The sequence below is a fragment of the Balaenoptera ricei genome, chromosome 11 (assembly GCF_028023285.1).
Source record: "Balaenoptera ricei isolate mBalRic1 chromosome 11, mBalRic1.hap2, whole genome shotgun sequence".
Taxonomy (NCBI): Eukaryota; Metazoa; Chordata; class Mammalia; order Artiodactyla; family Balaenopteridae; genus Balaenoptera; species Balaenoptera ricei.
The window spans coordinates 21325665-21351535 of record NC_082649.1 but is presented as its reverse complement, the minus strand read 5'-3'; the positions used below and the strand labels follow the sequence as shown (position 1 = coordinate 21351535).

Below are 25871 nucleotides of genomic sequence, written 5' to 3'. Positions count from 1 at the left end.
GTACCAGATGCTGAGGGTTTTCCAGACTGGACACGTGAGACATTAGGCTGGGTGGTTGTGGGAGCCGCACTCCCTGTAGCTCTCTGATGAATCTTGCTCAGAATTCTAACAACGTAGAGCTAAGCTGCCCGAGTTCATGTACTGCCTCACCAAGGTGGAAGGTGGCTTTGGACTAAGTTCTGCCTAATGGGATGCAAGCAGAAGGTTGTAGGGTAGGTAGTAAAAGATAGCTCTTGGATACATGCCCTTTGCTCAACTTCTGTATCTCTTTCTCCATCTTACCTCTTGGAATGAAGGTGTGATGCCTGGAGCTTTAGAAGCTGTCTTGGATCCTAGGGATGGTGGGAGGGTTGCTGGAAGGCTTGGCGATTTTGTGAAGTTGCCATACCAGCCCTGGACTTTCTGGATTTCCTGCACTTCCCCATCTGGACTGCCTTTACATGAGGGAGACATGAACTTGTTTCAGCCACTATCCTTTTGGGTTTTCTATTCTATAGAACTTAATTGAGTCTTCAGTGGTCCAATGAGTTGCTATCCTTAAAAAAAAATGCAGTCATAAATCCATCTGCTCTTTATTTGTTTTGCTTTTTTTCCCTTATTTAATTGGAATTCTGTAACTTTCTGAATTTCACTTCTACGTATTAGTCTGTTTAGATTTTCTTTCCCCTTCTTCGGTCAGTTAGGTCTTTTAGTTTCTTTTTTAAAAAGTCACTTAGTCAAGATTTTCAGTTTTATATGCACATAGTTCTTCAAATTGTTCTCAAAATTATCTCCAGTATATGCTTTTTCATGTTTCCATTTTTTCCGTATTCTCCTTTTTAAAAAATCTTTATTAGAGCAGCCAATGGTTTATCTAATACAGTAGAACTTTTAATCCATAAGGACAAGTAGGACTTATTTTTCTTTCTATAACTTGCCTGCACCACAATCAACTTGTAATTTTATCTTTATTATCCTATGGTTTCCAAAGATTTATTTTGTTAATTAAAAAATTTTTTTTTCTTTAGTTGAATGGTTATCATTATTTTTTCTTGGTCAGCAATTTAAGTGTTTAGGGACATAGAATTTTCTCTGAGCAAAGCATGCTAGGCCCTGCCACCGTTTTAAGGAGGCCACCCCTCACTGGACAGGACTATACTTGGATAAGACAGGACTGCAGGGCACCTAGAGGTAGAGATGAACTTCGCAATATCCAGATGGTGCCTTCATTTATCCTGCACGAAGGCGGGGTCTCTCAGTTATCCAGTGGGTCTGAGGCTCCAGAGTGGGTACGTGTGCTTGGACTATGGGGACAGAGAACAAATAACATTGGGGTTGCTTGTATAGGGGAGGAAACAATCATTTTCCTCTACCCATCTTAGGTTCTCCAACTAGGAACCTGTAAATTAGACTAACAAGAGAAAAACAGTAAGTTTATTAACATGTTGTGAACAACATATGTATGTGTATATTAACATGTGAACAACATATATATATATATACACACACACACACATATACATGAATACACACACACACACACACACACACATTGGCCTCTTCCCTTGGTTCCTAGTACAGAGCTCCTAAATCCCTTGGAACTTCCTAGGTGATAGGAATGTCTCTTGCTCTAATGAGGCAACTCTTGGTGGGCTCCTGGATAGATCAGGATGGGGGCTGATCACCAGAAGAACCAGGCCATGATTAGTTGCTTGGAACTTTCAGCCTCACTCCCTAGCCTTCGGGAACGGAGGAGGGGCTGGAAATTAAATTGATGGTTGATCATGCCCACATGATGAAGCCGCCATAAAAATCCTCAAAGTACAGGGTTTGGAGAGCTTCAGAGTTGGCGAACACATCCACGTGCTGGGAGGGTGATGTACTCCAACTCCATGGGGACAGAAGCTCCTGTGCTAGGGACCTTTCTGGACCTCATCCTATGTATCTTTTCATTTGGTTGTTTATTTGTATCCTTTATCATATCTTTTATTATATAAGAGACCAGTAAACAAAGTGTTTCTCAGAGTTCTGTGAGCTATTCTAACAAATGATCAAACCCAAAGAGGGGATCATGGGAACCTCCAATGTATAGCCAGTCAGTCAGAAGCACAGGTGATAACCTGGACTTGCAACTGGCTTCTGAGATGGGGGTAGGAGGGTGGTTATTGCTCAAGCAGATCTCACCAGGTCTGGTAGCCATCCAAACTTACTACATCAGATTATTGATGGCTCAGATTATTAATGGCTTACTATGGCTCAGATTATTAATCATGTCAGTGGTTAGATGAGTCATTGCATTTTTTATTTTCCTGCTCTTTTCTGCAGTTGACAGAGACAATTGAAGCTTTTCCTCATCCCCCATCTATGAGTTTAAATGGCACCAAACAAACTGGGAGAAGTCAGACCTCCTGGTCTCTGAGTCACCCTCCTGGTCACTCAAGAAACTCTGAACCCATTGAAGAGGGATGGAGAGGACAAAGCATAATCATCACTATTATCTTGCTTTTCCCCAGCTCAGGCTGACCACTTGGGGTATTTTTACAGTCAATACAGTCATTTATTCAAGGCAGATTTATTAAGTATACACTAAAAACCCAGCACTGTTTTAGGTACAAGGAAATAGCAGCGAAGAAAAGAGACCACATTTCTGTCCTCATGGGATTCAGATTATACTCTCTATGCTAGTTAAATCAAGGAGGAGACTTTGCTCCTTCCCTTACTCATCTGGGGGAGGCAGGAACAAAGGAGAATATTGATAGACCTGGAAATAGGGCCGGAGAGTGTCAAAGAAGGAGGCCTTTGGGAAGGTGAAGATGTGGGAACCAGTGGTCATGTTGTAAAAGGATACAACTCCAGCCTCAAAGTCCAGAAAAATCCCCACAACCAGGGGCTGCTCCCTCAGCTGAAGGGAAGTTAGGGGAGAGGTAAGCGCTACATAGCCTTTCTTTTTGCACAATCTGATGGCCCAGAATCCAGACTGAGGCGTCTGCACCATGACAGTGTCCCTCTGCACATTTTCCATACAGACTCCTAAATCCCACCCAGTCCCTTCTCCCACATCCACTTCAAAGTAATGTTTTCCTGAGGTGAAGCCTTCACAGCCCAGGATACAGGGTAAGGCACTAAATCTCCTAGAAGAAATATTAAGGTTCTCCTGGGGGCATCCACGAGTCACTTGTCTCCGATCCTCAGACAGAATTAGTTCGTAATAAGCTGTATCTGGATCCAGAGTCACGCTGACTGGGGGGAGAAAAAAGGACATGATTTTTGTAGCTGAAAGCACAGTTTATTTTAAATAAAGCCAGCCTGCATTCAAATCCAAGCATTGTTTCTTTTTTTATTTTTATTTTTATTGGAGTATAGTTGCTTTACAATGTTGTGTTAGTTTCAGGTGTACAGCAAAGTGAATCTGTTATACATATACATATAACCACTCTTTTTAAGATTCTTTTCCCATATAGGCCATTACAGAGTATTGAGTAGAGTTCCCTGTGCTATACAGTAGGTCCTTATTAGTTACCTATTTTTTATATAGTAGTGAAAATATGTCAATCCCAATCTCCCAATTTATCCCTCCCCCCACTTGTCCCGCTGGTAACCGTAAGTTTGTTTTCTATGCCTGTGACTCTATTTCTATTATGTAAATAGGTTCATTTGTACCATTTTTTTAGATTCCACATATAAGGGATATCATATGATATTTGTCTTTCTCTGTCTGACTTACTTCACTCAGTATGACAATCTCTAGGTCTATCCACGTTGCCACAAATGGCATCATTTCGTTCTTTTTTATGGCTGAGTAATATTCCACTGTATATATGTACCACATTGTTTCTTGCTAGCTGTTGTGAGCTTAGGCAAATCATTCTCTGAGCCTCAGTTCTGTTAAATATAAAGTGGAAATCATTGTATCTGTCACCAAGCATGGTGGGGAGGATTGAAGGAGCTAATGTATGCTTAGTGCTTAGTAAAATTCCTGGTATATAGTAAGTGCCCTGTAAATGGTAGTAATAATAATGATATCATCATCATCATCTTCAACATCATCACCATCTTAGTCACTCAGAGAAGCCAAGGAGCAGAACTAACCAGAGTTAACGTGGTTACGGTCCTCTCCAAAGCCCTTCCTCTCCCTTGTAGGACTTCTAGGAATCATGGAATATTGGAGCAGAAATGAGCCCTTCATCATCTCTACTAAATTACCATTAACACTGAGGATCAGAGAAGGAAAACGACACAACTAATGTCATAGCTTGTTATTGGAAAACCCAAAATTTTACCCAGGCTTCAGGACACACACCTAGTCCCCTGACTTTTAAGTGTAAGCTCTTCTTTCTTGCTTCAGGTAATGCTCTATAGGGATTAGTATAAAGTAACACACCAGAGACCAATATACATGAAAAATATCTGACTAGAGTCAAGTAAGACATAAAAAAGTATAATAAAGTGTGATATTGGCCAGCAATGCAATTTTAAAAATGAAAGGTGGTAATGGGGTGGTCCAGCAAGAGAGTTAGCAAACCACTGTGTTACTGGGTTAAACACTGATCATTTGGGCTGTGGCAATACAGGAAATCAAGTATTAGGAAACACTTCCACTGCTGGATGTTCTCCACTTGCCCCTACAGATCACTCCCCACCTTTCTCCAGCCTGCTCGGTGTCCAGGAAGGCTAACCCCTATGGACACATCAACCAGGCTCCCTTCCCTCTGACTGCTATTTGGTTAAGCCAGTGAGAAGCACTAGAGGAGACCACAGGGCAAAAAGAAATAGAGTTAGAAGTATTTAGTACCCCAAGTCCCTCCCCACTAGCTATGATTTGGAGGGTCTGCATTCCTCTGCCTCTGGTTATAGCTCCCTCCATCTGTTACTGAAGCCTTGGGGAGGTGATGACTCCCTACCTATTCCTAGCCCTGGTTTGCTTCACTGTTCCTTGATGATCACCCAAATCCTCGTCTTTGTAAATAACCCCTTTATTAAACTCTCTTCAGTCAGTCCTTATCATGAGCCTGACTCACAAAAGTTTTGGGCTTCATTAATATTCCCTGAATGATCCAGGAAAACCAAGCTGAGAAATTAAAATGTTTACAGGTTGGTAATACCACTAGAAAGATGGTTGATGCCTGAGCTCTTTGGAAACAAAAGTCATAGACCTTGAAGACAAATGTGTCTACTCTAAGTTTGAATCTCTATACATCAAAAGATAGGATGAAAATGTAAAATGCCATACACATAACAGAAGATATTGGCTATAAAAAGCTCCCATAAATCAATAAGGAAAAGAACCCAAAAGAAAAATTCTTAAAACACAGAAGAAGCCTGAAGGGCTAATGGACTTACTGAAAGAAGCTCAACCTCACTAGTGACACTGGAGAAACTCAAATTAAGTCCACAATTAGGTACCGTTTCAAATCCATCAGATGGCCAAAAATTATAAGCAGAGAGTCAGGGAGATGAGAAACAGTGGGATCTCTTATGTTGCTGGTAGGGTATAAAGTGATACAATTTCAAGATCTGTAGTATCTAGTAAAATTAGATGTGCATCCCTACACAGCAGCACTTTTAATTCAAGGTATATCCCCAGAGGAAACCATTCACAGGACACAAGAAAGCATGGACAAGAAAGTTCACAGTAGTATTGTGTGTAATAGCAACAAACAAACAAAAACCAACTACACATACCTTCAGTGTCCACTCCACAAGACAATGAATTAAAAAATACATCATTTTCATTTTTTGCCACATTGCAGAGTGATTAAGAGAGTAAGTTCTAGAGAGATACTACCTGAGTTACCACCTGCTGGTTGTGGGAATTTACAACAGTCACGTAACCTCTCTGTGTTTTGGTTTCCTTATCTATAAAGTAAAAAATGCTTCCTACAGAGAGTCTTGTGGTGTAAAACAAGATAACACACGTGAAGCTCTTCTCATCTGTCACAGAAAGAGTGTTCAGTATATGTGAATCGTTTTTCTTGGTGCTGGTGAGAGAGTGCATGTTGCTACGTTGGAACAAGTAATCTGGTAACATGTGTTAAGATTAACAACAATCCCAGCTTTAGGTATACACCCTACAGGAATGAAAGCACCAGGATATAAGATTGTATGGACTAGAAAGTTATTGGTGCAAATGTTATAATACCCAAGTGCTGAAAGCAGCCTGAAGCTCCATCAGTAGGAATATGGTTACATATAGTTATGATGTACTATGGAATACTAGACAGCTTTAAAAAGCAATGGGTGAATAGGAAGAGACGATGTATGTACTAAATGTTTGTAAAAACATAGAGAAAGACCTAGGTCTTGTTACCTGCAGAAGGGTAAGAGAAACCTTGAACTTTTTTTTTCATATCTCTCTATACTGTTTGACTGATTACAATTTATTTATATTACTTTTTTAATAAGAAAAGCTTTAATAATGAGGGTTTCAAAAAGAAGAATTATCTAGTTAAAAGATGAGCTCATTTTAGAAACAGATTGACTTGAACCACGTTGTAATGCCTTCTGTGAAAGATAAGAGTAGAAAAATCAACTCAGTTAAATCTGGACATAATCAATATAAAGTCCTTCCTTGCATCTGTATAGGATCAAATACAGAGTTGCTATTTTTTTGGTAGTTGTTATTGTTGTTTGTTCTTGTTAACTTGAGGGGAAACTGAATACAGGTTCATAATCCTTATCTGAAACCCCTGGGGCCAAATGAGTTTTGAAATTCAGAATATTTTTGATGTTATAAAGGCAAACAATACAGATGCTCTAAATTATGTGCCCACCCCTGGAAGGGTCTAAGGCATTGTCTTGTAATCTAATGCATCAATATTTCTGCAGTAAAACATAAATTCAAACTAAGCGGGATAAATAAAGACTTTAAATAATCTCATATCAGTGCAGTTCAGGTTTGGCCACCGTGTCACTCAGACACAAGGGTAGCCTTCCGTGATCCTGCCTCTTGGTGTTCATACCCTTATGCAGTTCCTTTCCTTTGAGTGTGGGCAGGACCTGTGAATTGCTTCTGACCAATAGAATATGACAAAAATGATAGGATGTGACTCCTGTGACTATATTTCATTTTATAAGCCTCCATCTTTCTGGCAGACTTGCTCTAGGGACTCTCTCCTGAGCTTACTTTGAAGAAATAATTGGCCATGTTGGGAGGCCCATGTGCAAGCAGCTGATGGCTCGCTTCTAGAAGCTGAGGGCAACCTCTGGCCAACAGCCAGCAAGAAGCCAGGGCCTTAAGTCCCATAACCATAAAGAAATAAATTCTGCCAACAACCTGAGTGAGCTTGGGAGAGGATTCTTCCCCAGTCTAACTTCCAGGTAAGAACACATCCAGGCTAACACCTTATTTTATCATTTATTTATTTATTTATTTATGGCTGTGTTGGGTCTTCGTTTCTGTGCGAGGGCTTTCTCTAGTTGTGGCAAGTGGGGGCCACTCTTCACCGCGGTGCGCAGGCCTCTCACTATCGCAGCCTCTCTTGTTGTGGAGCACAGGCTCCAGACGCGCAGGCTCGGTAATTGTGGCTCACGGGCCTAGCTGCTCTGCGGCATGTGGGATCTTCCCAGACCAGGGCTCGAACCCGTGTCCCCTGCATTAGCAGGCAGATTCTCAACCACTGCGCCACCAGGGAAGACCCCAGGCTAACACCTTAATTGCAGCCTTGTAAGACCCTAAGCAAAGGACCCAACTAAGCTGTGCCCAGCTTTATCTCACAAAACCTGTGAGATAGTATATGTGTGTTCCTTTAAACCACTAAATTTGTCTGCAGCAATAGATAATTAATACAGCCACCAAATCATTTTACGTTAGGTCCAATTTTGCAGCCAAACAAGTTATGAAAAAACTGTCAGTTTTCAGAACTTTTGGAATCTTGTAGTTGTGGATAAGGGATGGTGGAAATATAGCAAGCACTGATGAAGAGAATCAAAGGAGCAGGAAGCTCAGGCTTTGGAATTGGTAAAACTTGGTTTTTGTCGTGGTTCTAACATTTACCATCTGTGTTATCTGGGCCAAGGCCCTAAAACATTTGGACCACAGTCATAATACTCACCTACCTTTCTTGCATTGCTCTGAGAATTGACCAAAATATTAACAATAAACACTATGTCCCAGACACTGCTAAGCACTTTACACATGTTGACATATTTAATTTTCCCGACAACCCAATGAAGTGGGAGTTGTTAATATTTTCACTTTTCAGATGGGGAAACTGAGGAGGTTATTTGCCTGGAATGACATAGCTGATAAGTGAGAGAGCAGGAATTTGAAGGGTCTGCACAGATAACCAGTACGCCATGTCCCTGTCTAAGCACTGGAGCAAACTAACAAGGGAGAGGGTGACAGCTCAACTGAAAATATCTGAATGACCCCTCTGGCTGTGAGCCTGCCCAGGGATAGGTGGTGAACTTGGTTACCACTTAAGGTCCCTTCTGTCCGTAGCATTTAGGGCTTCTTCACCTACCTTGGTAGCTCCTTAACACTTTCTTCACATCAAAGTAAAGCTCAGAAACATTGCACACAGTATGAAGGTCCAAAGAGAGGGCCTGTGGTTGTTCTAGCTTCACAGCCCAACTCCTAGAATAAGCAGAGACCAAGAATTCTTCAGTGGTAAATTCCATTCAGCTCTATATACCCACACCCCTTCCCTCCTGCATTTGTACAGGACTCACCTGCTCAAAGTATCTTTCACATCCTATGGAGAAAGACAAAATGTAAGTGTGGGAACATCAGCATTTCATGGGACTTGGCATGTGGGGCTGTTCTCTATAAACACTCCTTACAAAGAATTAAAGAGAGTAACCCTGGCCTTAGATATTGATGGATACCCATATAGAATGATTTCCATCCCGGCCCCCTGGGATATTCAGCATATCAGAATGTTTATCTGTTATCTTCCTTGCTGTGGTCTGTGGAGAGCTGCAGTGTCTGCAATCACATCTACCTGCGGGCTGCTTAGGATAGAGGGCCAAGAGCTTTGCCCATGCTCCCTCTGGAAAGACTTGCTTTCAGTGACCTAATTTCCTTCAGAGTGAGCCCACAGTAGAGACCATTCATTGCAAAGGTCCGTAGTGGTGAATCCATGCATAGCCCCTGTGACTGGGCCATTAAGATGGTAGCAGCAGGTATCACATGCGGTGGGGCAGTCATGCTACGTTCTCAGGCTACAGTGTGACCTCCATTTCTATGAGTGGGGAATAGAAAAAACAGCTCCAGTCGTAGTTTGTCTTAATGGGCTGGATCCATTATGCAGCTGAAGGAAGGCCCCAAAAGAGCTCTGGAGGGCTCTACAAGCAAATCAGGGAGAAGGTTATCACTCATAACCTTCTTTTGGCTGCCCCACTTTGTCACCCACCAGTCATCTGGAGGAGTATTTCAGGAGACAGTTTGACAGTCAGAGTTTTGTGAACATGGGACAGAGGCAAATGGTAGCAAAAGTTATCCCATGGTTCCATTTGGCCAAGGAGCCCACCATATCCATATTTTTTCTGATTCACCTAAAGCCGCTCTATAGACTAGTGAAGGCCATCTTGCAAATATTGATGTGTATCCAAAAGAAACATTACTTTAAATTCCCTACACTAATGTGCCATTTTTGAGTGAAACAGACAGGCCTCGCCCAGCTTCCCATGCTTCCTCACCATTCTCCTCCTAAAAGCTCAGGAACAGATACCTTCCTTCCCTTCTCCAAGTGCATGGCCTTACCTGCAGCAAATTTTGGGCTGAGCCCTGACATTTATGCTCTAGTTCCTGGATGTAGCTCTCGAGTTCATGGCTCTTCTGTTCAAGCTTGGCCTCATTGTCCCTCAGTCTCCTCAGAGTCTGCTCTTTTTCTTTCTCCAGTTTCCATAGGTAAGACTTCTCTTCCTCATGAAGGAAGCTCTGGAGATTCTTAAAGTCAGACTGGATTTTTTGTTTCTGAACTTCTGTCTTCTCCTAGAGTCAAGAAAGTTGGAAACAAACCAAATGTCCATTGATGGATGAACTGATAAACAAAATGCAGTATATAGATATAGTGGAATACTATTCAGCCTTAAAAATGAATGAAATTCTGATACATGCTAAAACATGGATGAATCTTGAAGGCATTATGCTAAGTGAAATAAGCCAGAAAAAAAAAGAACAAATATTTTATGATTCCACTTATATGAGGTATCTAGAATAGTCAAATTCATAGAGACAGAAAGTAGAATAGTGGTCACCAGGAGTTACGAGGAAGAACTGTGCACATAAAAATAGTTAAACAGTAAATTTCATTATGCATATTTTAACACATACATACACAAAAGAAAGTTTGCTCAGCTACCATAACATTATTTTCCCATGAATCATTCAAGCTGGAAGAACGTCGCAAATTGCCCACTGCAGAGTCATGCCCGAAAGGCAGGTACTCAGATGTGGGAGAGGTTATCACCTTATTAATTTCCTTCTTCAGCCAAGGTGCAGGAGTGCTAGATAATTTAATCATGCGACTAGGGCCAAGGTTAAAAACTTTATCAGTTACAAAGATAAAAATGAGTTTTTATTCAGGATATAAGAAAGTAGCTCTGAGTCTGAGGGAATTTCTTGAAGCAAAAGCTTGTAATGAACATCACCAAGACTGGACTTTAAGACAACCAGGCTATTAGGAGAGTCCATGATTCTCAGCAGCGGGAGGTCTGGGTATCAGGCATTTGTCATAGTTAACTATGAAATAGTCGTCCACCAACTCGGGTCCACCTACTCATCCTTATGTATAAGAAACCAAATGGTACAGCTTGTCAGACTCAGCTTTCATTTGGGGAGATAAGAATTGCAATTTCCATGAGTGCTTTTTCAATTCATGCAGTGTTTTGATGACTGTGATGTTGTGGTAGAGGGTCATTGACAGGGTTTCCATATGTATTAGTTATAATCAAGATCCTCCCCATTGCCCAAGATCCCAGAAATGAGGGAAGCAAGAGTGTCCTCTGAGAGTTCGTTTAACAACTGTACACAAAGGATTGGGCAGAGGTTGGAAGGTTGGAAGAGACCTCTGAAAGAGGCAAAATGGCTCACTGGCCTGTGGGATTTGACTGTAAGCTGATTAATTACATAAATAGTTCCATAAAGGAATGCATCTCTGATCATGGGGAAGCTGGTCAGCCACGGAAACAGTCTTTCAGACCCTAGAGGCTACAGTGCCAAGTGTATAGGTTCTTGGAGCACTCTGGTCCTCCTTATAAATCAGACAGATTTCCTTCTTCAGTCTAATGAGCTTGAGTAATACGAACCTCAACCTGGAGTGATTCTGTTTTCTTAGTGCTCACAAAGGGTGGCTTCTGAACCTGTAAGGCTGAAAGCCATACCCTGCACTGTGGTACATGTGCCAAAGCAATAAGGTTAATAAGGCCTTCAAATCCAGAAGGTACTTTGAGATATTAAGAACTGAAACCCAGTCAAGAATGGCTCTAGGTAAATGGGCACACCAGTTCTGCTTCTCCTAACTGAGGTTTCGGAATCCTAGCCGGTTACTACTGAAAGGTTGAAGGGGTTGGAGATAAATGCTCATAGATATTAGACAATGAGGGACATAAAAACAAATGTGTTTTCTTCTTTGGGTTTTATCTGTTTGGTCTCGTTTAGTGAAAATAAGCCATCACTATGCTTTGCTCAATCGTCCCCTGTACCTAAGCTCTAGGATGGAAACTAGCTTGAGATGAGTAAACCCAAACTCTTACATTCCATTCGGTTATTTGCTTTGCCGTGAACACCTTCAAGTTCATACATTCCTCTTCCAGTTGCCTCAATTTTGTCACAGCTTCCTGGAGCTTTTCCTGAAGGAAAAATTGGGTGAATAAAGTCTTTTCAATTCAACAATTCTTCATTAGGCACCTAAGGAGCATCCCAGCCCTCCAAGACTATTAGAATAGCATGACTATTGAATATGTATTGAGTCCTTACACTTTGCCAGGAAGCATGCTGAAGGCTGTATAGGCAGTAACATATTTGATTCCCTTGGCAACACTGAGCAGTTAGTAGGATTTTTAACATCATTTCTGTGCCGCAGAAACTGAAGCTTAGAAAGGGGATAAATAACTTGCTCAAGATGCTGTAACTGGTGGGTGGTTGGGCTGTGATTCCAGCTCATCTGCTGACCCTGAGCCTGAGCTATATGCACCACTAACAGTCTTGTCAGGGAAATTCTACACATAAAACAAGATAATAATCACCTAAAAAGATTTTATGAAGTAATGTGCTGACCCAAACAGAACCAATACCAGAGTGTTTGGCACACATGGAACTTTGTATGTATTATGGTGAGTCAGGAAGGAAAGACAGACCAAGATGCCAGCTGAAGTTATTAGAAACAGTTAATGGAGGAGGGGAGCTCTGAGACCTTTTGAAGAATGGTATCATGAAGCCCTTTAAAAATGATTTAGTATCCATATCAAGCTTTTAGGTTATTTTTCAAAATAGTTTCTCACATTTTCATGGAAAGCAAGTTTAAGCTAAACCAAATTGCTACTTGTGATCAACACTAAAAGAACTGGCTCTTGGGACTTCCCTGGTGGTCCAGTGGTTAAGAATCTGCCTTCTAATGCAGGGGACACAGGTTTGATTCCTGGTTGGGAAACTAAGATCCCACATGCCGCGGGGCAACTAAGCAACTAAGCCTGTGCACTCTAGAGCCTGCACGCCGAAACTAAGACCCGACGCAGCCAAATTAATTAATTAATTAATTAGAAAAAAGAGAAATTTTATCTTGATTTAAAAAGAAAAAGAATCGGCTCTTGTCCTAAAGCCAATAAGTATACTCAATTCTCACGTGCTCTCGAGAAAGGGTTCTATAGAACTTGTTAGCAAAAGACTGTATTGCCCTCACTATGTGCCAAGTGCTATTCTAAGCTTTACATGTATTAATGTCCCGAAAGCTTATAACAACCTCCTGAGCATGTATGTTGGAGAGGAAGGGAACTACTGTTATCCCCATTGATAGTTGGGGAAACCAAGGCATGAAGACATTAAATAACTTTGCTCAAAGTCACCCATCTAATAAGTAGCAGAACTAAGATTTCAAACTAAGCAGTCTGACTCTCAAGGCTTAGAACCATCACCCCGTGCTGCTCCTTTTACTACTTGGTGGGAAAATAATTCCAATGGGAATATCCCCATTACAGTAATTAGCTGCTCCATGGAGTTTAAGGAAGAGCTGCCATGTGCCAAGTGGTGGTCAGTATTGACGTGTCCTGATGAAGGACCCAGAACCTTAATAGAAGACCACCTCCACGTCATAGGGGAGGGAACAAGGAGCTCACAATGGGGGCAACAATTTTCTCAAATCTAGCCAGGGCAGAGAAGGAATAAGGCAGCAGGACCATGTCCCCTCCTTCGTTCCACAATAGCAAAGGTCAGCCTTCCTTTATATGCTCTTAAGTGATAAACAGGAGTTGCCCAAAACCTCTCCCTCCATTTCATACTCCATGACCAATCACTTCCAAACCCTTCCACTCATTCCCCTTCCTGAATCTTGCTTGGAACTGCTCCCTTTCCCCCTTCTTATAGGAGTAATCTGAATTTTACTCTTTGGTATTCCTTTCATTGTATCTGTACCAGAATGTTCTTTTCAATGTCAACCTGATCCTTCACTGTGCAAATGAAAATCCCCCCGTGGCCAGGACTACTCTGGGCTAGGGCTTAGATTCCGAGCGGATACCAAGTTCTGGGCCCTGACTTCCTTTCCCATGACATCACCTGCCTTCCCCGCACACACCCTCTGGCCTGGTCACAGCGAGTCAGGTACGCTCTCATGGCTGTGCCTTTGCACATGTGGGCCCCTCGGTCTGGAATGCCCTCTCTCTTCTCCATACTTCTATATCTGGTTAATTTTTATGTGTTCTTCAAGAGTCACTTTTGGGAAGATTCCTCAGTTACCGCTCCACACCCCTTGGTGCTCCTCTCCACCATCCAAATCAGGGGACTCCAGGCAGCCTTTTTGCTGGTTTGTCTGCGCTACTAGACTGTAGGATACCTAAAAGGGGGTGTGTCTTCATCCCCTGTGTTTTCAGACTCTATCCCATGGACTTGCACATTGTGGTTTCTCAAATTACACACACAGTATGAGGCAATAAAACATGCAGGTGTGCATTGGAGCACATGGCATTCTAGAACAGGGAGGAGTTCATCAGAGCAAGAGTGGATAGGGACAAGAGTGACCGTCAGGCCTTGATTCAGTGAGGACCCATCATAAACTACTTTTCAGAAGAATGACATGATGAAAGCTGTATTTCAGGATCCTAATCTTGGGCTTCAGGCTAAATAATCTCAGGTCTTAGGGGGCAACATGAGGCCGGGTATTCGCCAAGGACCTCTGGCCCACCACTCACCTTGTAACCTTGGCATGCATCTTCCACCAGAGCTGTGGTGTGCCCTTTGTGCTGCAGTCCTCGATCACAGCGCCAGCAGATGAGCTGGCCCTCGTCTTCACAGAACAGATGGAGCTTCTCTCCATGTTCCTCACATGACATTTCCTGGTGCATCTCCTTGATGGCTTCAATGAGGTTTCCCAGCTGCTTGTTGGGTCGGAGGCTCGCCATTTTAAATGGCACCCGACACTGGGGACAGGAGAACAACTCCAGCCATGGTTGCATCTCACAGAAGCTCATGATGCACCAGTGGCAGTAGCTGTGGCCACAGCTGATGCTCACTGGCTCGGTCATCAGTTGCAGACAGATGGAACAGGTGGCTTCCTCCCTCATCTTCTTGGTGATTGGGGTTGAGGCCATGGCTTTTCCTGAAAATCTCTAATATTGGATCCAGAGGCAGAGATGAAGCAGCCAGAACTTTCCCACAGTGATGGAACTTCACCTTGTCTGAGGCTCTTTCCGATGCACTGGCTGCCACTGGCCTCCACAGGTCACGTGTTCTTCTCTCTAGCGAGAAGAAATAGATTGGAATATAGAAGATGCATCAAATGTAGCTCTGCTGTGGAATATGGTAGTGACTGTTACATGTGGCCACTTTGAATTAATAACAATTAAATAGAATTTAAAATTCCGTTTCTCACACCCACTAGCCACATTTCAGTGCTTAATAGGTGCCGGTGATTGGTGGCTACACGAAAGCCCAGATAGAGGACATTCCTTTACTGTGAAAAGTTTTCTTGGACCAAGCACTGAGAGAGATAGAGAAATGAGGCAGACTTCTTCAGCAAAGTTGCAGTAAGAGAGAGAACTCAGTGAGGGATTGTCAAACTCTTTACTGCTCTAATGAATATTAAGAATAATTAGTACCAGAGTTATTTCTTTGTAACTGCTAGTAACACTTACATCCAGGTAACCCAGGTAACTGGGTGGTCTACGAAGGATTTCATTGAGACAATCACATTTGATTCTAATTTTTTGTTGTTGCTTGTTTGTTTGTTTTGGCCGTGCCTCTCAGCTAGTGGGATCTTAGTTCCCCGACCAGGGATTGAACCCGAGCCCTTGGAAGGGAAAGCGAGGAGTCCTAACCACTGGACCGCCAGGAATTCCCTAAATTTGACTCTAATTAAACCCTCACTCCCACCCCACAAAGAACAAAAGACACCAGGTTAATAAAGTCCCCAGTGGAGACCCAACCAGTATGATAATGAAAGTAAAAAAGACAACCAGAAAAACCAACAAGTTTTTTTTTGCCCTCTCTGACCTGAGGAAAAGAGAATTGGAAAGAGAACTGGGAAGAGAAGAGGTTGGTCCTGGGGTGCAGAGCTCCTGGAGAGCTAGGGAGGTGACTATCTTTTCAGGCCAGGACTTTTCTCTCAGGAAAAGTTCAGGGTGACTGGAACACAGGGGGTTGGCAGAACCCAGGATGTGGGGAGGTGGGAAGCAGATGGGGAAGATGGGGCCTCTGTAGGATCCTGGGTGCTGGACACCTAGTATCCACCAGCGAGGACCTGACAACCAATAGACAAAGGAGGAGTGACTAGGAACAAAGGACTCGGTCCCTTCAGCCACTGCTCCGGCTGCTTCGTGAACCTAGCCCTGCTCCCTGCTTCCCCATTCCTGGGAGTTTGTCAGGGAGGGCAGCAGAGGCTGGAGGAAGAGAGTGGCCTTTCCTTTGAACTGACAGTGGCAGAATTAAAAGCAGGGATTCAACTAAAGTTACTGGATAGGCTATGTCCCTCTAATAACCAGGACCAGTCTCTTGGATCCGTAGAGAATTTCTTCCGGAGACTTCTATTCTTTGGCAGGTTATTTCCCCCAAGAGATACACTAGGCTCCACTTTGCCAGGGGTGCTTTGCTCCCGGGGAGAAGGACCTCCCCTCCTCTGAGGCCCCACGGTTCCTGTCCTGGGCCTTCACTCACCTCACATCCTGGATCTTCGGAGATCTGACATGGAGTCTGGCGAAAGAGAAAGCAGACAGGGTGTGAGAGCTATGAAGCAAAGTCCTAACCATTTTCAGAGTTCCAGCAGCTGTTATCAGGAAACAAACTCCCTTCCCCGTGCCGCCCACCACACACACACACACACACACACACACACACACACACACACACACGTACACACGTCTCCTTTCCCTCCACCGAAAAAACCTGGGCCTGGACCCTTCTCACTCCCTTCACCATGCAGCGAGCACATATGCACTGCTAGCTCCCTCCGTCGCTGGTCGCTGCCGGTTCCTGAGATCTGGGTGAGGAAGTTAACTCAGACTGGTCTAAACTCAGAAGTGAAACTGCTGTGGGAGGTGCCGCGCTGTAGATCCGGGGAGGAAGCTCGTGAAATTGCCCGTAGCTTTTACACTCAGCTTGTCCTGAAAGGGAGGGGAGACTGTAGGAAAAATATTTTTCTTTTACAATAATAAAACGAAGGGACAAGTTAATAATTCAGTAAACTCTTTTGTGACCCCAGCACAGAGGATCTAAAAGCAGGAAGTCTGCAGAGTTCACAGACTCTGACGTGAGATCTTTCTACTTTTGCCACCAACCCCCTTAGGATTTATAAGCCTTTCTGGCTGATGTTATGCTTTACTATTTTTAGTCGCTGATTGTTTTATAACTGCTCTGAAGGGTATGGTGAAAAAAGGGGCGGTACAATAATAGGGCTCATCGGTATCAGAGAATTTGCTCAAGCCATTCCCCCATTCTTTTCTGTCCTGATGCTGTGTCTCATTTTCCTCCTCGGTATCCCTCCGCGAGATTCAAATACTTATCAAATACTTATCGGAGTCAGGCACCAAGGCCAGCAAACGGGAGCCACTAATGGCCCAGAGTTAGAGTTATTATTTAATGGGCAAAAAATAAATAAGACCCTGCCACATTTATAGCCTTAGGTGTAAGAGGTATTTATGATAAGTGCACAATAAGTGTTTGCTTAGGAAATACATATATGCAGTGGCCCAAAGGAGCCAGTAAGGAAGGCTGAGGACACAGGCAGGGGAAGTTAAATTTGGCTTCTGAAAGCTGCCTGGGGTAAACTCTGGGCCCCTGGCCCGGCAGGTCAGCTGCTGACCCTGAAAGCTCGTGGAAGCCCGTGCTCAGGGCAGCGGACCCACACATGGAGCCTGGGGGGAGTTGGGTGCAGCCACAGTCCTGCTGGTCCAGCAGCTCAGGCTGGAGGCAAAATTGTGAAACAGAGAGAGGTTCCTCTCTTCCCACCCAAACAGGAGTCTCTCTTCAGCACTGCATCCTCCTGGGTGCCCACAGGGCCTTCTGCCATTTTGCCACCAGGTGACTGAATCATCGTGCTCAGGCATGTCCTGTGGTAGCAGGCCCTGTGCACAGTACAGGACAGATCTACTCCTGAGGCAACCAGCACACAGACAGAAGAGAAAGAACGAGCCCCTGTATCCCTGATCCAATGATGACTCCTTACAGATTCCCACGACTTTCATTGTTGTGGCTGTGACTCTGGACATAGGCACAGCTCACTCCAAATTTGTCCTGTCAAAGGATCAGGAAAAGGAAGCTAGTGAATGCCCAAAAGAAAACAGACTGCCACTACAGGCAACAAAAGCAAGACAAAAGCATCAAGCTCATGATGGGGACTGTCTTGTGAGAGCTGCCCCATCTTGCACCTGTTTCTTGTTGCATGAAGGAGGGACAGGTTCACACAGAGAGCTACAGGTCTTAAAGGGGAGAGGGATGCAGATGAGGCTTCAGAGATCTGTTCTCCAAAGGTGAGCCTAGGGAGAGACCAATCGGAGCTGCCCCATGGGGGATGCATCCCCTCCAGTAAGTGAGGCTGGGCTTGACCCTGCGAGTCTGGGCTGTAGGAATCTGAAGACCCAGAATGGGGAGTGGGTCACTGGAGTCTCCTTAAAAAGGCCTGGACTCTGGCTGTTCCTTCTGTGGGGAACAGTCATCCCTTAGATATCCCTAGGGTGCCTTCCCTCAACTCCTTCAGGTGTCTCTTCTCAGTCAGGCTTACTCCAACCACCTAGTTTACAGTTGCACCCCTGCCCCACTCCCAAGCCCTCTAACAGTGCTCTCTTTTGTTCCCATGGCACTTATTACTGAATATTTTATTTATGTATCTTGCTTATTGTCTGCCTCCTGCATGAGAATGCAAATTCCACAGCGGTGGAGAGTTTTGTCTGTGTTTTTAATTGATGAATCTCGAGTGTTTAGAGTGGTTCCAGGCATAGTGGTATGTGTTAAACAAGAGAGTAACTTTCTATGCTGCACTAAACACACATCATAGGAGGTGTGCACACATGTGTGTAATGTATGTAGTGTGGCGTGGGTGATATGTGAGCTGTGTGATGGTTTGTGCTATATGTAGTCTGTGATGCATGCTTGCATGTGTGTGATTCGTGTGATATGGTGTCTGGTACGCATGTGTATGTGTGTGTGTATAGTGTATGTTGTGGGATGTGGGGTGGTGTGTGCTGGGTGTGGACTGTGATACATGGTTTGTGTTTGTGTGATATGTGCGATGGGGTGTGTCTGTGAAGTGTGAGCAGACTGTGTGTATGTACATGTTGGAGGTCGTGGGCAAGTTAACATTGCGAACAGTGCCAGAAAATACCAGAATCCATGATGGCTACTGGTTTTCTAGAGAGCTGTTTCTCTCTCCTGTAGGATATATTAATGATTTGAACTGGAAGAAAATGAAAATGAAAGAGAAGATCTAGGCTTCTGAGAAAGAGAGCTTAGCAGAGGTTTGATAAGAGCACACTGCAAAAGTGATCTTGAGGACAAACTTTTCAGATGAGCAAAGGGGAGAGAGGAAGCAACACCCAGAGGTAAGAAGAGAGGACACAGGATTATAGGTTTAAAAATAAAAAGCCTGAGAGAAGACTTATCTGAGCTATTCAGAATGATGAGCATAACAAAGACTTCTCCAAAGAAGTCTAGCATCCTTTGCAAATAGTTTGTACCTATATCTCTCATGATATAGATGACTGTTTCACTGAAGCCTGCTCTGAGGTGAGCTGGGACTTAAAGAGGAGCATTTTCCTTGACTGGCCCTAGGAAGAGCTGGTACTAGCACACCTAACAAGAAAAGGATGTGTGCTCTTACCATTTCTATTCAACATTGTACTGAAGGTTCAAGGAAATAAAAGGCATTCAGATTTAAAAGGAAGACGACAAATACTCTATTTGCCAATAACATAATTTTGTATATAGAAAATCTTAAGGAATCCGTATACAAAAAATATAGATCTAATAAATGAGTTCAGCAAGGTTGCAGGATACAAGATCAATATATAAAATTTCATTGTATGTCTATATACTAGCAATGAACAATCTGAAAATAAAATTAAGGAAATAATCATTTATAATAGCAACAAAAATAACAAAATACTTAGGAATAAAATTAACAAAAGCAAAACAAAATTGTACACTGAAATTTGCAAAACATCATTGAAAGAAATTAAATTGACCTAAATAAATAGACATTGCATGTTCATGGATTAGAAGGCTTCATATTGTTAATTAGCAGTACTTCCCAAGTTGTTCTACAGACTCAGTGCATGCCTATCAAAATTCCAGCTGGCACTTTTTTTAGACATTGACAAGCTTATCCTAAAATTCATCTGGAAATACAAAAGGCCCACAATAACCAAAACAATCTTTAAAAAGATCAAAGTTGCAGGACTCGCAGTTTGCAATTTCAAAACTTACTATAACACTACAATAATCAAGGCTATGTGGTACTATCATAAGGATAAACCTATAGAGCAATAAAATTTAGTAAAGAGTCTAGAAATAAATCCATACATTTATGATCAATTAATTTTAACAAGAGTGCCAAAACAGTTCAATGTACAAAGAATAATCTTATTAACAAACAATAGTGGGACAACTGGATAATCCATATGCAAAAGAATGAATTTGGAGCCCTACCTCACACCATATACAAAAATTAACTCAAAATGAAACAAAGATCTAAGTGTAAGCACTAAAACTCCATAAAACACTGAGAAGAAAACTTTGGGGCAAATCTTTGTAATCTTAGCTTAGCAATGGTTTTTTGGATGACACCAAAAACACAAGCAATAAAAGAAAAAAATAGGTGAGTTGGAGAGCATCAAAATTAAAGACTTTTGAGCTTCATAGGACTCCATTAAGAAAATGAGATGACAGCCCACAGAATGGGAGAAAATTTTTGTGAATTATATATCTGACAAGGGACTTGTATCTAGAATTGTAACTTGTATATAAAAAGTTCCTACAACCCAATAACAAAAAGATAAATAATCCAACTTAAAAATGGGCAAAGGATCTAAGTATACATTATTCCAAAGAAGACATACAAGTACCCAATAAGCACCTGAAAAGATATTCAACAACATTAGTCATTATGTAAATGCAAAACGAAACCACGAGATACCACTTCACATCCTCTAGGATAGCTATAATAATAATAATAATTTTTAAAAGCCAGACAATAACAAGTGGAGAAATTGGAACCCCATACATTGCTTGTGGGGATGTAAAATGGTGCAGTGTTTTTGGAAAACAGTTTGGTAGTTCTCTAAAAAGTTAAACATAGAGTTATCATATGATCCAGAAATTCTACTTCTATGTAAATACCTAAGAGAATTGAAAACATACTCATGTAGAAACTTGTACATGATTGTTTATAGTAGCATTATTCACAGTACCCCCAAAGTGGAAACAACCCAAATGTCCATCTACTGATCAATGGACACATACAATGTGTTAAATCCATACAGTGGAATATTATTCAGCCATAAAAAAGAATGAAGTACTGATACATGTTCCAACACTGATGGACCTTGAAAACATACTAAATGAAAGAAGCCAGACACAAAAATAACACATATTGTATGAGTCTTTTTACATTACATGTCTAAGATAGGCAAACTCATAGAGACAGAAGGTAGGTTAGTAGTTGCCAGGGGCTGAGAGGAGGTAATTGGGAATTGCTACTTAAGGATATAGGGCTTCTTGTTGAAGATCTTGAAATGTTCTGGAATTTAGTTAGTGATAATGATTGTACAACTTTGTGAATACACTATAACCACTGAATTGTACACTTTAAAAAGGTGTGTTTTATGGTATATGAAATATATCTTGATAAAAATTTAATATTGGGAAAAAACAGATATGCAAACAAGAAGGAAAATATATCCTAGGATAAGAGAGGAATCAATCAATCAAAATTCACCCAGAACTGACACAGGTATTGGGATTAGCAGATAAAGACATTTAGAATGTTTTTATAACTGCATTCCATATGTTCAAAAAGTTAGAGACCTGAAAGATTTTTAAAAGACCCAAATTAAACTTCTAGAGATGGAAACTATGAGATAAAAAGTACTCTGGATAGGATTAATGACAGATTAGACTTTGCAAAAGAAACAAGTAGTGAACTAGAAGGCATAGCAATAGAAACTATATAAAATGAAATGCAGAGAGAAAAGAGAATAAAAATAAAAAGTGACTACGGCACCAATGAGCTGTGGAAAAGCTTTAAGTCTCAAATATATATGTACTTGCTGTCCCTAAAGGAGAGGAAAAATTGGAAGAAGGGACAAAAAAGAATATATGAAAAAATAATGGCTGAAGTTTTTTGAAATTTGGTGAAAACTATAAACCTACTAATCCATGAATCTCAATGAACCATAAGCATGAGAAACAGGAACAAAACTAAACCAATACATAACATAACCAAATTACTCAAAAGCAATAATAAAGAAAAGATTCTTAAAAGTAGCCAAGAACAAAAGTCATATTATGTATAGAGGAACAAACATAGATCACAGATTTCTCATTGGAAACAATGCAAGCAAGAATACAGTGGAGTAAAATCTGTAAAGTAATGGAAGGCCTAGAATATTTTACCTAGTAAAAATATTTTTCAAAAATGAAGTTGAAATAAGGACTATTTCAGATACATGAAAGATAAAGGAATTCGTCTAGTCACATGTAGGAATTGAATGATGTTCATTACACTATAGATGTAAGTTTTCTGTTTTATTTTAAAAAATCACCTGTACAATTAAATATTTTGTTAGTGGATAATCTTGTTTTTTTAAAATTGACTCAGCCCTTAACTGAAATATTGTAAAATATTTTTTCTTTATCTGACCAAAAGCAATAAACACCTAATCAGCAGATTAGAACTACGAGAAATATTAAAGGAAGTTCTTTAGACAGAAGATACCAAATTGAAATACCAATCTGCACAAAAGAATAAAGAGCACCAGCAATTGTGACTTCACAGGAAAATAAGTTAAAAAATTTTAAATGTTATTTAAATCTCTGTCAAAAGTGGTCGACTGTTTTAGCAGAAATAGTAACAATGTTATGTGGAATTTATAAGATGTAAAAGTAAAATGCAAGGTAACACCAGCACAAAAGTAAGAAAGAGACATGGAATAACAATTTTAAGGTTCTTATTCTATATGAGAAGTGGTATATCACCTGAAAATGGACTGTGATAAATTAATGATGTACACTATAACGTCTAAAGTAACCACTGAAATTACAAAACAAAGAATTATGGCTTATAAGCCACAAAAAGAAATAAAATAGAATCAAAAACTATTCAAGTTGTTCAATAGAAGAGAATAATGAGGGAAAAGGGAACAAAGAATAGATGGAACAAATGGAAAAGTAATAATAAGGTGACAGACTTAAATCTACACATATCAATAATCACATTTTTTAAAAATAAATTTATTATTTTTTTTTGGCTGCGTTGGGTCTTTGTTGCTGCACATGGGCTTGTCTCTGGTTGCGGTGCGCAGGCTTCTCATTGTGGTGGCTTCTCTTGTGGAGCACGGTCTCTAGGCGCACGGGCTTCAGTAGTTGTGGCACGCAGGCTCAGTAGTTGTGGCTTACAGGCTCTAGAGCGCAGGATTGGTAGTTGTGGCGCACCGGCTTAGTTGCCCCACGGCATGTGGGATCTTTCTGGACCAGGGCTCGAACCCGTGTCCCCTGCATTGGCAGGTGGATTCTCAACCACTGCGCCACCAGGGAAGCCCTCAATAATCACATTTAACGTAAATGATCTAAATACTCCAATTCAAAGGCAGAGGTTGTCAGATTGAATACACACACACACACAGATCAAGCCCCCTCTATATGTTGTCTACAAGAAACTCACTTTAAACAGAAATACACAAATCGTCCACCGTCACTTTTCACAGGTTTATCGAAACTTCCTAACTAGTCTCCCTTCATCTATTCTTGCTTCTCGCCCTCCAGTCCATTCTGTGTGCTTGGTTGTTTTACTATTATTTTCTTCATTGTTCTCGTAAAATTATTTGTGGTTTTGAGGACTGGGATGAAAGTGCTTTCCTCCAGAGGTGATTTGTGTTTGCTTTTGCCTGGCAGCTAGCATACTACCAGTCAAGAAGTAAACTCAGTTCATGGCTTGAGGGTTTTTTGCTTTTGTTGTTGTTGTTTTTTTGATAACCAAAGTGATGTGAAATTTTACCCCAAATATGTATAAAAATTGGCTTGTGGTTACAGCTTACCAGAGTGTCTCTCTCTCTCTCTCTCTCTTTCTTTTCTTTGCTCCCTGCTCTGCTCAGCACCAGAGTTCCCAGAATTCTTGCAGTTTCCTGGAAGTGAGATCTGTTTACTTCTAGTTCACCTTTATCACCCTTTGGGATCTCAGTTATATAGGTGGTGATGGAGGTGTGTGTCTTCTCTTAAATATACCACCTTCACAGGACCTAAGCTCTGATTTTTTATTATCTTTGTTTTCTAATGTAAACAGTTTAAGCTATAAACTTTCCTCTAGGCACTGTTTTAGTTGCCTCTCACAAAGTTTTGTATGTCTTATTTTCATTATTCTGTAGTTCAAAATACTTTATAATTTTTCTTATGATTTTTAAAGTGGTAGATTATTTAGAAGTATGTTTGATTTCCAAATATTGGGGGTTTTCCCCCAGATATCTTATTTTTTATTGATTTCTAACTTATCTCTCCTGAGGTCAGATAACATACTCTATAGGATTTAAATCCCTCTAAATTTATTGACTTGTATAGTGGCCCAGAATATAGTCTATCATTATGAGTGTAACCATGTGTACTTGAAAAAAATGTGGATGCAAATATTCAGTATAATATCCTATAAATATCAATTCATTCAAGGTGATAGATAGGGTTTTTCAGATCTTCTATGACTTTTCATATATTTTATCTAGTTATTCAATCATTACTGTAGGAAAGGTACTAAAATCTCCAACTGGGATTGTGGAATTGCTTATTTTTCCCTTTAATTCTTTCCATTTTTACTTCATGGATTTTGAAACTTTGTCATTAAGTTCATACACATTTATGATTATGCTATCCTGGTGAACTGACCCTTTTACCAATATAAAATGTCACTCTTTATCTCTGAAAATGTTCTCTGTCTTCAACTCTACTTTATCTGTTTTTAATATAGATAATCCAGTCTTTTTATGCTTACTGTTTGCGTAGTACATGTTTTTCTACACATTTATTTTAAACTTATCTGTGTTTTTATATTTCAGGTGTTTTTGTTCTAGCTAACATATGTTCAGTTCTTACATTTTTAAAAGCCATTCTAATAATCTTTGCCTTTTAATTGAAGTATTTAGACAATTAACATTTAACATTAACCTTTATTTTTCTTCCCGTACTACAGTGGCTAGTATATCCCATACAACATTGAACATAAATTGAAATAGTTGGCATCCTAATTTTATTCCTAATCTAGGGGGGAAGGACAGAAGTGGAAAAAACTTTCAATTGTTTATCATTTTGTATGATGTTTCTTGTTTTACTGGTTTCTTTTTCATTTAAAAATATCATTACATTTTGCATAAATTACTAGTATAAAATATTTTCCAGGAAAATATCATATAACATCTGTCAATTTTGCTCCCATCTTTCTTTCACATTTTATACAAGCTACCTAAGGGACACATTATTCAAAGTAAACATATTTTACCTGGCTTCTTAGTGCCTTATCTGTTTATATGTTTACCAATAGATGGCACTCTTGCATTTTTGGTGGCTTAAGTTCCTATGGTTTTGTCTTTATGAAAGCGTAACTACTTCTTTGACCAATATTAAAGAAATGTAAATTTAATCTGGCTCTTATCAATGATTTTAAGTGATTCATACTAACAATGGCAATTAAATCCACTCATTTAAAAATGTATTCATTTATTCACACAATGAACATTTATTGAACAGCTTTTTTATGGCAGACACTAGGCTGGACCCTATGGATATATCAACTAAAAAAAATGTATTTCCTTTAAAAGTTTCCAGAAAGTTAAAATATTTTTAAAAAAATAATTATATTCTAAATGTTATACAAGGTAAGAAAAAGTGTTGAGGCTGAGGAAGAAAAACAAAGAAGCAAGTAACTCTTGGCAGAACTTGGATACTTCTGCAGAGGTGATAACCTCTGAGCTATGTTCTGAAGAATAAGTAAAATTTCACCAGGAGAAGAAGGGAGTCCAGGAATTACAGAAAGACTCTTGTAAAAATGTCAAGG

The 25871-nt window shown here is 40.8% G+C and overlaps 2 protein-coding genes across 4 annotated transcripts in view; one reads left to right on the top strand and one right to left on the bottom strand.

The window, feature by feature from the left end:
* Nucleotides 1-25871, top strand: part of SLC17A2 (solute carrier family 17 member 2) — a 68561-nt gene that overhangs the window by 1920 nt on the left and 40770 nt on the right. The gene's annotated exons all lie outside the window — the stretch shown is intronic.
* TRIM38 (tripartite motif containing 38) lies at nt 1397-16799 on the bottom strand. Of its 3 annotated transcripts, none has more exons than XM_059938067.1 (8): nt 16481-16799; nt 16283-16318; nt 14323-14868; nt 11677-11772; nt 9683-9913; nt 8650-8672; nt 8442-8554; nt 1397-3219 (listed from the first exon to the last, which is right to left on the bottom strand). In XM_059938067.1, the coding sequence occupies exons 3-8, from the start codon at nt 14719-14721 to the stop codon at nt 2696-2698; spliced, it is 1386 nt and encodes a 461-aa protein (XP_059794050.1). In that variant the 5' UTR covers nt 14722-14868; nt 16283-16318; nt 16481-16799; the 3' UTR covers nt 1397-2695. The 3 variants fall into 3 exon arrangements, with proteins under 3 accessions (XP_059794050.1, XP_059794051.1, XP_059794052.1); XM_059938068.1 differs by having other exon boundaries at nt 16511-16799; XM_059938069.1 differs by having other exon boundaries at nt 16541-16799.